Source organism: Falco punctatus (assembly GCF_963210335.1).
Source record: "Falco punctatus genome assembly, chromosome: 2".
NCBI lineage: Eukaryota > Metazoa > Chordata > Aves > Falconiformes > Falconidae > Falco > Falco punctatus.
This window is the reverse complement of record NC_137581.1, coordinates 30,847,104-30,859,910: the sequence shown is the minus strand read 5'-3', so window position 1 is coordinate 30,859,910 and position 12,807 is coordinate 30,847,104. Positions and strand designations below refer to the sequence as shown.

At 41.1% G+C, this 12,807-nt stretch overlaps 1 protein-coding gene across 6 annotated transcripts in view; it reads left to right on the top strand.

The window, feature by feature from the left end:
* FNDC3A (fibronectin type III domain containing 3A) overlaps positions 1 to 12,807 on the top strand; it is a 126,787-nt gene that overhangs the window by 62,547 nt on the left and 51,433 nt on the right. For 5 of the 6 annotated variants that reach the window (XM_080375024.1, XM_080375023.1, XM_080375022.1 and 2 more), the window contains 2 exons: positions 7,719 to 7,795; positions 12,417 to 12,654. In XM_080375024.1, coding sequence (XP_080231150.1) covers positions 7,719 to 7,795; positions 12,417 to 12,654 — 315 coding nt within the window. Of the gene's footprint in view, positions 1 to 2,786; positions 2,864 to 7,718; positions 7,796 to 12,416; positions 12,655 to 12,807 lie in introns of those variants that run through there. The other variant, XM_080375026.1, reaches the window with a different exon arrangement.

Below are 12,807 nucleotides of genomic sequence, written 5' to 3'. Positions count from 1 at the left end.
TAATTTCATTTTTTAGCACAGCTGGGGGGGGTGGGGGGTGGGGGTGGGCAGAGAGTTGAGGTTAATGCTTGTTCCTTCCAAGATCTCACTTCTCTGAATCAACATGCTCTTTTGTAGAAGCCACTGTCTACGCACCAAGAACTGCCAGCTGTGGAGACTCACTTAGGCTGTTTGACGCTTAACCACAAGTAGAGTAGCTATCAGTAGAAGTGCTTAACTTTTTAACTTCCCGGTCTGCTGCAGTGTTACAGTGTTATATGGGGGTGAGGGGTGGAGGGGTGGTAACAACTGTTATGAATAAAAAATACATTTCGGAAAAACTAAGAATTCTAGTGGTAACAACTGTTGGATGATTAAATTGCAGTTTATCCTGAATGTTGTCAATCAAGTGGAGCATGATTAACCAGTATATACAAATAATTAATATTAGTCTGAAAAAGTTGCGGATCAGTACTGCTCAGCTTAAGTGCTAGGTATTTAGGCTCTCCTTGAGGAAAAAGCAAAGCAAATATGCAGTGCAGTTAGATTAGAATGAGTGCAGATTATTTTTCCTGCTAAGAATAAAAACATTTTCGTCAAGGTATCTCTGTTAAGAATAGTGTATCATATTTGACTCCCTTTGAATTGCAATGATTTATGGTTCACCTGATATTTAAATTGGAAGACTATGAGGGAGAGAGAACAATTTTTTGACATAACTCTTCCACATAGTTACTAAACAATTGCCCTAAGTCTAAACCTAAAACAGCAAACGAAACAGAACAATTTAACAATCTAGGCTGCACAGTACAAAGTCTGTGTTGTATTTCCACATTAATATCTTTGATTCATTGGTACTTTTTTTAACGAAGTAGGATGGAGTCAATTCCTGTGCGACACAGTTGCTTCAGAAAGAATGTATGAAAACTTTATTGTTGGAGTATCTCAAAAGAACTAAAATCCTTCTGCAAGCTCCAAAGTGTAACTTTGTGTTGTGGTTTGCACCGTGCAAAGGCATGGACTTGCAGTCTTTTTTTTTAATCACAAAATTGCACTGTGGTCTTTGTTTAGAAACAGGTGAAATGTAAGTACATTTAACATCTGAACATAGAAACCATTGTCACCTTTTTCCTTTGAAAGTATGTGAGGCCATTATAAAAGAAAACTGATAGCTGTATTAACGATAAAGTGTTACAGGAACCTGTCATCTCAGCACTTTGCCTATGAGAAGGGATTTCATGTCCTTCCCCCCGCCCCCCACCCCTCAAAAGTGTATGTATGGTTTCATGGGAAAGATCAGGATCTCCTCAGGATGTAATCTTTAGAAATAACTGTAGTTAGGCTTCATAGCTTTCTGCTCTTTTATCCATTATTCCAAAGCCTCTATGGATGAAACTGATACTTTTTTCCCCCTGCTTTTGAAAGGAACTATGTGAACATTTTACCTTCAGCTTTTGCTTGCGTTTGCCAGCTTGCAGTCTACTGATAGATTTTTGTAGCCAATTAATACCTGTAAATTGATGTTGCTGCATTGTCAGTTGCCATTTCCCAGCCTTTGTGGCAAAAGTGCATGGATGGGGGAAGGAATTGTTTGTCAAGGTTAATTTAGAGCGGAAGGAATATGTTAAACTGACAGTACTGAAAACTGAATTCTTCTGATGGCCTGTGTCCCTGCAGTGTTCACTGTTCCTTCTTGTGCCACTGCCCCAGCTCAGGCCTAACAGTAAGTCTTGCGTTTGCTTTTCTTTGTTAGTACTTGCTTTGATTACATTGCACCTAGTCAATTAAAGCTGCTGATACTTTGTGACAATTTTTTAGCGCCCTTTAACCTAAAGTACTAGTTTGGAAGTATTTCCCAGGCACGGCTTACAAACCAAATGTAGACCAATTATGACTGTTGTTACTGGGCTTTGTAATTAATTGTAGCTGCTGGGAGCCCAAAATAAAACTTTGAAGTCTTAGCCATTATGTAAAAGACAGAGTGGTGCAACTATTTGTGGCATCTGGGGCTATTGATTTGCTGCAGCCTGGTGGTGTTGGAGGGCCATGCTGCTACGTCAGCTGTGCACTCTATTGTTTCAGCTGCCGTGGCCTTTGTGTTTGATCCTGTCAGTGCTTGCGTCGGTGATGCATATCATCGCTTGTGTGATGTCAAAGTGTGGGTGTTCGGTTATAGAGCCATAGTTAACCTAATGCGCTGCAGTAAATCCTGAATGCTGTTTCCTCCTGGGGATAACAGTGATTCATCGCTGTTCACATTAGACTAATGCTAAGTATAGCAGCGTTCATGAGCCGCAGTATCCACGCGGATTAGTATCAAAGTCATTGCAGCTCTCCAAATGTGATGGATGCCAGAAAGTGTGTGTTTGCAGCCAGGTCTGTCTGTGCACCTCTTTTCTTAGGTGTAAACTGATTAGCAGTTCAGCTACACAGGTAAATCCTACAGTAGGATCAGGCTGAAGTAATCCTTTATAGCTTAATTATGCTAATTAACGTAAAAGCTTTCAACTGAAAAACTCGCATCGCACCAGCCAACGCCAATCGGTAGGCTACAGTAAAAAAGAGAGAGCACAGGAGTCCTGCGGGACGGCTAACGGGAGCCTTCCTCGCCGGGGACGCCGTGCTCCTCAAAGCCGCCGCGCCCGCTGCCCGAAGCCCAGGCTGCCGGGCTGACCGCCGGGCTGGCCGCTGGTCTGGCTGCCGGCCGCGGCCCGGCGCGGGCAGGGCGGAGCGGCGGTGCGGAGCGGGCGGGGCGGGGCGGAGCGGGCAGCCGCGCACCTGAGCGAGCCGCCCAGCCCCGCCCCGCCTGCCGCGGCGCGCCGGGAGCAGCCGCCCGCCCGCTCGGCCCGGCCCGGCCCGGGCGCAGCGCAGCCCGAAATGAGCGGTAAGGTCTCCCGGCTGCCCGGCGGGCCGCCGCGGTGGAACACAAAAGCAGGGCGCGGCGCTGCAGGCGGCCCCCGCGGCTGGCGCTCGTGCCGCGGCGGCGGATGGGGGAGAGCTGAGGTGGCTGGAGAAAGACGTGGGGAACCCGACCGCTGCCGACCCCGCCGTGGGCGGTGCGCGGGCCCGGAGGGGGGCCGGCCGTGCCGGGGGCCGGGCGGGCCCGGAGCCGCGCCGGGAGCGGGCAGCCCCGCGCTGGCAGGCCGTGGCCAGCCGGGGCGTTACGGGAGCGGGCTGTGGGCGGTGACTGCCCCGGAAGAGCATGGGCTCACGCAGGCGGCCGGCGAGCGCTGCTCTGCGCCGGGAGCGCGGGGTGGTCACCGCCGTCCAGGCCCTTTTATGAGCGACTGAAAATGGAGCCATGCTGGATGGTTAAAATAATAAAAAATAAGATCCTGTATCTGCCGGGCAGGCGGTGGCGGCATCCTCAAATGTTCAGGTGTTGCTATGTTTAGATCGGTTTGTCACGGTTCTAGCGAGCGTGCAGTGCTGTTGATTATGCTGCACGTGTATGGTGCCCGTAATGAAGCATGACGAGGTTTTTACAGGCTGCTCAAATAAACGTGTTGGAGAACTTAAGCTGCTGCTGCTGAGGGGGAGGTATTCCTCCGTTGCTGGGAAATTTTTTTAACGTATTTCCTCTTTCAGGACACGTGTTCTACGTTTCGTGTGATCTTTGATAGGCACCTTGAGTTGTTATATTATTTTTTTTTTTAACTTAGGACACAGTGCTTACCTAAAGGCAAGTTTTCCCTTTCATAGCAGCGAAATAGCAGATTTCAGGACAATAATAAACAAAGTGTGGTGAAACAGCGGTTTCTTGGGTTCAGTTGAGTTTAGTAAACCTCTCCTGTGTTTGATGAGTCATTTTTGAAGAATAAAACAAAATGTTGCAATGTTTGTTTTCTCTCCCACAATGCTGCTTTTCCACTTCTTACATAAGAGAACTTGTATACCTGAACGTATATAAAAGGTTTGAGGCCTTCTCTTACAAAGGTCATCAACATCCATAATACAGTGCTTTGGATTAAGTCACTTCCATTTGTGTGCAATATAGACAACTAGTTGTTTGCTTAACACAAATTCCTGATGCTGCTGTTGGCCGCTTCTTTACAATCGGTCTCACTTCAGGGTGAAACACACCGGCTTTGTCATGGACCTGTGTAGCGATACCTAAAAGCATGAAAATTCCTCTTGCAGTGTATTTCACTGAAATAGAACAAGATCTTCACAGTAGTTGTTTCTAAAAGGAAAAAAAAAATACCTGCTTTTACAGTGTTTTACAGCATTTTACCTTTACAGGAAAGCTTGCTTTTTTAAAAAATTTTTGCAGGTAGTAATATGCTTTCTGCCAAGAAATCGATAATTTCACTGTAAAAATGGTGCTTTCATTAAAATACATAAAGTCTGCCAACTTTTTTCCCGTGCTTTCTGTTTTCTTGATTGTTCCTCTGCAATCTAACTTCACTCCGCAGCCACTTGAAAATCTAATCAGAAGTAAATTGGAGTTCACCCTTAGATCTTTAATATATTTTCATTAATTCTGGAACTTCAAAGTGCTAAAGATGGAATGTGAGTTTTTAGACTACTAATTTGACTCTGTTCTAACATTGCAGTAGTTTTTTAGGTTCATACATTGCCTTTATGTCTTTTATTTTTGTGACTGCCACATTATGGGTATACTGATAATGGCTTTGTGGATCAACCTTTGTACTGGATCATAGATAACTGGGGTAGGGATTTTTTTGTTTGTTAGATTAAAAGCACTAAATAAGTAAACTTGAAAAAGATTGTTCTTTAGACATTTAAAGCAAAACAAAAAAAAGCCAAACAGAAATATCCACCAGTCCACAAAGAAACAGGCTGTTCATATTAGAGTTCCTTCATCCCCCAAGGACATTGAGTTTGCTGTAAAAAGTTCAAGTAACTCAAGTCTTAGTTCTCAATTTACCTGAACCTTATATAGTTTAAAATTGTGAGTTTACTAAAAGTCACAATGTTTTGTATTCATTATGGAAAAACTACATGTAAGCAATACAAGATACAAGCTGTGTTCTTATGTAAGAATGTAAACTGAGATTTGGTTGAATGGTAGCTTACAATAAATATGCTCCCATTACTGTTGACATTTTTGAATTTGTTATAAGCTAATGCTTTGAAGCACTTTTTCAGCTTCTCATTCACATCTTTTTTACTTCCATTTCTTTTTAGTACTTCATACTCGGGGAGAAACTTTCACTGAAATATTTTTGAGTTTCAGCTGAGCAAAAAGACCTGAAGAACGTTTGGTTCTCAATTTATAGCTTACTGTAGTCGTAATATTTTTTGCTGTTACACAGTTCAGTTAATCTTTTAATTAAGGCCTTATTATTTTAAAAGTCTCTTCAGCCTCTCCCCCAGTTGTAGGTTAAAATGTCAATAATAAAGATGTGATTTTTTTAGGTAGTAGATTTCAAAACTTCCATATCTTAATTCTAGGTAAGTCCCTATAGTATGTGTAATCAAGTTGGATTACATGCTACTTTTTTAAAGAATGCTTTTTGTTCTGGTTCTCCGCTCTTGGCATTTGGACAGTTGTCTTTCCTTTTCTGTCAAGGTAATACTTATCAAAATGATGTATGCTAATCTTATATGCCGCACTTCGCATTTACTTAGTACTTTCCATTTGCAGATCTTAACTGAGTTTATAAAACATTAACATGTAACTGTGAATTCCCTTTTCAGAAGTATTACAGAAATTTCACTAAGAGTTGGATTGGTGCTTTGGTTAGCCTCACTACACTGAATTGGAAATGTAGAGGATGCAGCTTGGAGTATCTGAATCCCAACCTTATGCACTTGCCACAAAGCCTGGTCAGATTATATTGTGTTTCAGTTTTTCTTTGATAATTAAACTTCAGCAAATATTGCCTTATGTATTTTTGAATACAGGAATGTAAGAATATCTGTAGGCTGTCCCTCTTGAAGCCTGTGCCAGCATGCTTGCTCTGATAGAGGCTGGTATCAAATACTAAGGGGGAGAGCATAAGAATAGGGCAGGCACACAGAAATAGCTTTCTTGTTTCTAGCTTTCTGAACCAAAAGTAATACTTGTGTTTTTTTACAGCTCTTAATGGATTACCTCTCGCAGTGTGTTTAATTTCTCCTGAAACTAACCTTTGGTTTCCACAATGTTCTTAAAGCAGCGTGTTACACAGTTTAGCTGTGTGTTTGAAGAGGAATGAGAAATTCCTTGGTCCGCTTCAGATCTTTGACCTGGTGATTTAATATCTCTGGTCCTTGCGCATGAGAAACTGAAAATGATCTATCTTTCCATTTTTAGGCAGTTTGGTTTTTTTAATAGGTCTTTTACTATTCCTCTGCTGCCAGCCCTTTTGTTTTTTAACTATCTTCAGGTGGAAGTATCCTGGTGTCTTTGATTTTTTTCTGATAAACAGGAGAAAAGCCTGTAAACTTTTTTTTTGGGTCATTTTCTAGGTCTGTGTGTTCTTTTTGAAAGGTGGAGACAAACATAGCACTCAAAAGTATTGAGGTACAGCGTGGATTTATACCATAGCATAATGTTTTCTGCTTGTTCTCTGTTCTGTTAGTAATGATTTTTAATGTTCTTTTTCTTTCTGCAAATGCCACTGACCAACGCTTGGCTGCTGCTTCCTTAGAAATATATTAGTAACTTCATAGTGTGTTTGTTTATAGCTAATTTATGGCTTATCACTGTAAATAAATACTAGTTTTGTCCAGGTACATTACTTGGTACTTACCAGCAGTATTTCTGCTGCTTTTTTATCAGTTGGTCATTGAGTACTGTGAGATTTTTCTACTAGCTTTCTGAGAGCATACCAAAAATTTGTTACCTCGCTGTCCATCTCCTTTTCCAGTTTGCTAATACATTGAACAGGTTCTTTGTGTGCCCATGGGACTCCGATGGTCACTCTAGGCACTTAGAAAGCTGATCATTTACTTCTCTTTGTTTCCTGTTCTCAAGCCAGTTAGTTAGTTATTCACTAAAAGCCCTTTTCCCTTTTTAACTGAAGACAACATTACTTCTTTAACAGTCTTTGAGAGAGATTGTCAAAAGCTTTTGGAAAATCCAGGTATGTGACAGCATCCCTTTGTTTTTTGAAGGTATCAGATTTTCCAGGCATTACTTCATCCACAAATGCCATCTTAACACATTCCCATTGTGTCATACTTACCTAAGTGTCTACGAACTCTGTTCTTTCTGGTTTGCATGCTGGAAGGATCATCAGGGTATCACAGCTTTTCCCATTAGTAGGAGTAGACTTACTGGTTTGTAATACACTGGTTTTCCCCTGGGACCTTAAGTCAGTCTTGTGTTTGCCACTCCTGTGGGGCTGAGACTACTTCAGGTGATAAGACTATAATAATAGAGCAGCAATTCTGTAATTTTCTTTACAACTCTTAACTAAATACTATCTGGTTTCAGCAATTTGTTTCAAATATTTTTTTGTTTTGTTTATGTTTTAAAGTCTCTTTTGTTGTCTTTCCATCTTGGGATACTTCTTTTGAATTGTTACCTCTTAAGTTTTTACATAAGCTCTTCTGTGAGCTTACTGACAGAGAAGGGAGAAATATCAGCTGGTGGATTATTGTAGTTTCATTTCTGGTGTTTTTTCCAAGAGTGCCCTTTGCTATAATTTTATCTGTACAGTTTGTTGCCTTTGTTTATCCATGTTATTTTGAATATTTTTCACAGAGATATTGCAGTTCAGTATGTTCTTTCAACTTTGTCAAATGATTATATGGTGCTGTACTGAGTATTTCTGTAACCCATTTAGGTCCTGCTCAGGTTCCAATGATGTCCCCAAATGGTTCAGTGCCTACTATTTATGTGCCTCCTGGATATGCCCCACAGGTATGTCCCTTCATTTCATTTTTACTTTATTTTGATGCAGATGATGGGAGTAGAACCATAATAGCTAATTCAGGAAATTTATGTGTCAAGTTTCGGAGTCACTGTGGTCAAGCAAGCAAGTAAGGAGAGATGTCCCATAGTGTTTCTGTGATGGGAGACTTCTAATGCTGTGTATGTGTCTGTTTAGTTATGTGTTTACTACTTACCTGACAATACAAGCCCAGTTCCTTGCTGAGTTCAGGATGCCAATGTACTAGATGTCCTTTGAATATAAAATACAATCATGACCCAGATAGCTCATTGTGCAGGACCTGTGCTGATTTCTGTGTTGGCAGATGTTCTCTCTTTCTGCTGATATAATTTTATATATGTACATAGTTCGTGTCTGGGAAGTTCCCTGCAGGTAAGGAGTAAAAACAGGTCCATTAGAAAAAGTGTAGCAAACAGGATGGAAAAAATGTCAGCTGTCCATTGGGAATAAATTACCATATAATACATGTTTCCACAGCTTATCTGAAAATGGGCCTCTCGTTTTCTCACTGCTGTGTGATTCCTAATTTAGATGTCTGAAAATTAAATGTGAGCTAGATAACCTGGCCAGCATTTAAAATAGATTAAAAGGGTGATTCCTCTTGGCTGTTTTTGACATTTGTATTACAATGAGAGGATGTGACCTTCTAGGTGGTATCTCTTTCCCTCAACTATAGAACAAGTCTAAGGGTTAGTAGGTCAACCTGGAAGTTAGAGCAGATGAATACCTGTCTCCATGATGTACATCTTGAGAAAGAACTTAAAAGAACATCTCATTAAATTCTGTTACTGTGACCAGCCTACCTCTGACTCGGCATGCATCCCATGGTGTATACTGAGAAGAGACTACAACACTTAAAATGCAACCAGAAAACCCACAGTGTCTAGCAGATGTTGGACTAATTATCTGAATGGCATTAAAAAATTGTCCTCTAGCAAAAGAAAAAAACTACTAGCTTGGGCAGTCTAATACTATGTGGTTCTAAGTTTCATCTGTTGAAAGTTGGCTGATAAGTTGATTCGTGTATCCTCCATAGTTGAATTCCCAAACAAGCAGAAGAAAAATTAATTAAAAATAATCATAAAAGTCCATTTAGCTTTAGGTCGTAGTAAAAAGTCTTGATTCCTATTAGAATTCATTTTTAAAGAACCAAAAGAATTTTTGACATAAGCGAGAATCTGAATTTTACCATATTTCTTGAGTACTTAATCTCAGTTGATGAAATACTTAATGGTTAAAAAGTTGGGTAACCTGTGCCAATCTGAATAATATTTATAAAATGAATTTATCCTTCAAGGACAGCTTGCAGCAGACAGGCTGAAGGACTGGGCCTTGCTGAGGCAGGCTTGTTAGCCTTTCCTTGGAGCTTGCTAGTGCAAGCAGGTGGTGTGCTAACACACCTCTCTGACTTTTGAACTGAAGGTGCCTCACATCTCTCCAGCTCAGAGTACAGGTGGAATGAGCTCATGTCTGCTGTTTTCATCTGAGAAAAAGTATCATAGTCCAGGGAAACCTGTAGTTTATAAGACTTTGGAAGTATTTACTGTTGACAAAACATACCAGGCATTGAGGTTTATGGTGGAAGCTCCTGTTACAAGCGAGATTTGATAGTAGTCTTGCAAACAGGAAGCTCTTAACACTATTGAGCTAAGAGTTATCCCAGATTTAATGCAATCCCAGCCAAGGAACTTCTGTGGTTTCTTCAGCCATAGTAAATTTTTAAATGACAGCAACTGCAGATGTATCTTGAGAGAAATTAGAAACCAGCTAAATGTCTAAAGCCATCTGAAAGAACACCTTCAGCATAACCATCTTTTGTCTATCCATTTTCATTTAGTTCTGTTACGCATCTGCTTGCTTCAGTTCCTGTTTGGCAGTGATACAGCGTACTGTCCTCTATTAGAAGTAGGGGATAACTACAGAATAAAGCATATTTATTCTTCTTATATCACATAAATAAAAAGCAATTCATAAGTTGATTTCCTTTTCCCTTCCTCTTCTTTTGGAACTCTAGTTGTAAATCTCTGAAAGAAAGCACATCTTCATTCATCCTCTAAGCTGTCTATATTCCCTGTCTGTAGTGAGTTTTCCAGTGATGTTTGTTTGGCTCACTCAACCAAACAGGCCTATGCCAGAACTGCATGTTTTGCTAGCATAATTAGGATAATAGATAGCTTGTTTACTTTTTGAACTTAAAATTTTATGATTGTCATGATCTCTTACTGCTTTTTGGAGGGTTTTTAGCTGTGTAGCTGCCTGGTAGAGGCCTAACATTGAATTGATGTTTGATTTAGAGGCACAGTTACAGTGTCAGACTCTTCATTTTACACTATTAATGTCCCTGCTGCTATGAATATTTTTGAGTTACTTAGGCTACTAGCAGACCCAAGAAAACAAATACATTGTAAACTAAGTAGTCTGGTTTTTTTAATAAAAGCTGCTTCCTACATAATCTGAATCTGCTTATAAAATCATGATAAGTTTCAGGTTGTTGTTTTTTTTTTTTGTAAGCAAAAAGGACTTGATTAAAACTACATTTCAGTGTTTAGAGAATTTCATTGGACAGCAGAAGTTTTAATTATATTTACTGCTGTTAATATATCCTCCCTTTAGGACACCACACAGCTATGGTTGCACAGACTATAAGAGTGGTTGTTCTGTCCCAACAAGGGACAGTTTCTGTACACTGAAAATAGTCAACTCATTTTTTAAAGTCACACGGTATGTAGGTGTGTTAAAGCTGTGTTCACTTGGATTATTTATATTAATTTCTGGCTCTCTATTAGGTAAGTAAGGGGGGATCAGCTCCATTGTGCACATACTTCTATGGCTTCTGAATGTTATTCATATGCCTAGAATCTTCATTCTGCTGTTACACCAGGAGCATACAGCTGTGTCCACATACTGTCTTTCTCACTACAGCAGTGATGTTTTGGAACAATTTCCTAGACCAGCCTCCCTTACCTTGCATTCGTTAAGCTAGCAGGATAATTTTGGGGTGTACAAATTAGATTGCTGTCAGAGAAAACAAAAGCAGAAACTCCATTCCAGATTGTGTTGAAAGCAGCTTGGCACTAAGTGCTTTGATCTATTGATTTGCTCCTGTTGTACTGGGTTACTCATTGGTGTACATGTATATGTCCCTACCTCGTTTCAAATGTCAGTGAAAACTTAATGTCATAGAGTTGCCTTGCCCTCTGCTTCTGAATGTAGCCATGACATTCCAGATTCTGTTCTTTTCCCTGTTTTCTAGGTAAACGTTTCATCCAAAACCTTGTATTACAGTCCCTGCTGTGGCACTACTTTACAGCATTTTGCTAGGAAGTGGAAAACAATTTATTAATTGGCATCCCAGACACTAAAGTTAGTGACAGCATGATGCGTAATAGTCAAATTATGCCAAGATCATCTCTGGATATTCCCAGCAGTCATGTATTTTTGTGAATTTGCCACTAATGATACAAACATCTAGAGAGGATAATGATGGCAGTCTTCCCTGTCTGTGATGTGCTTCAGGGAGAGAGAGACCCCTGGTTCTGGTCCAGTTGATGATGGCCCTCATTTAGTGAAAGAGCATTATCTGCTTCAGCACTTTCTACAGTACATGCCTTCGTGCCTGCCCCTACATGCTACAGACCCCAGACATGCTGCATGTACTGTGCACAGCATGCCTCAGCTCCATACATCTTACGTGATCACAGTTACTCTCATCATGGGATTGCATATGCTGCATTTGTTTCTTTGAACTTCTGGTAACATTGCTAAGGGCTGCGCTCGGGTCCCTCGGACGAACGCTGTCTTGTCACATCTCCCACTTGCCATCTTTGCACAAGCCTCTTTGCACACTAGAGTCTGGCAAAGGCAGCTGCAAAGGCCCCTGCCCTGTTTTCCAAGTAGCATGTGGCTTCCTTCAGGGTGCAAGACGTTTTAACAGGTGAGGGAAGAAAAGGAAGAAAAAATTCCTTACAAAAACTACCTTGAGTTGTGAAGGAGTCTTGAGAGGGCTGACCACCATCCTGCTAGGTTTTTGCTTTAACAGTTTGATGCAGACAATGGCTGCTGCATGCCTGCAGGTGCAGTATGGCAAGTGCCTCCTGGGTTAGTGTTGGTGGACTGCCTTGGGCACAGAGCAAAGACCTGACTCTTGTGCCTTTCCTCTCACCATTTATGCGGAGTGAGGTCTGTCCACCCACCACATCACTTTTAGGGACCAAGCTAGTCGTTGCACTGTAGAACATACAGAACATACATAGTGTAGCATACAAGCAGTGTGACTAAGGGTGGAAACAGGACCCTGGGAAGAAGCTGGGCTTATGCTGTAAGTATAACTGGTTGCTTGTAAGATGTTACAGTCAGATTTTTTTAACAGTATTTTTCCCTTTCACACTGAGAAGTTAATGCCATTGTTGCAGTTAATACACTTAATGAGGTAGCCCTTTCATTGTCCTGTCTTCTTTTTCTTATGCTCTCCTGTTTTCCTTTTCTCAAAGTGAAGGGTGTTACTATTCCTGGTATTGTTTAAGTATCTGTAGAAACATACCTTTCAGACTGTCATTTCTCTTCTGTTGTGTGGTTTCTCTCATTGTACAGGTTATTGAGGATAACGGAGTTCGAAGGGTTGTGGTGGTTCCTCAGGCTCCAGAATTTCATCCTGGTGGTCACGCAGTGATACACAGGCCTCCGCATCCCCCACTGCCTGGCTTCCTTCCACTTCCAGCCATGATACCCCCTCCACCACGTCATATATACTCACCTGTGACCGGAGCTAGTGACATGGCAACGCAGTACATTCCACAGTATCACACCTCACAAGTATATGGGGAGCTGGGTAAGTAGCTTATTGAATATTGCAAGTTCTATGAAAGGAAATAATGCTGTACTCATTTCCATCATCTGTTATGCTGATATACAGGCTTTATCCAGCAAGACTTACAGCTTGAATGAGAGCTATACAAAAAGTTTTATGAGGATACCATTTTTG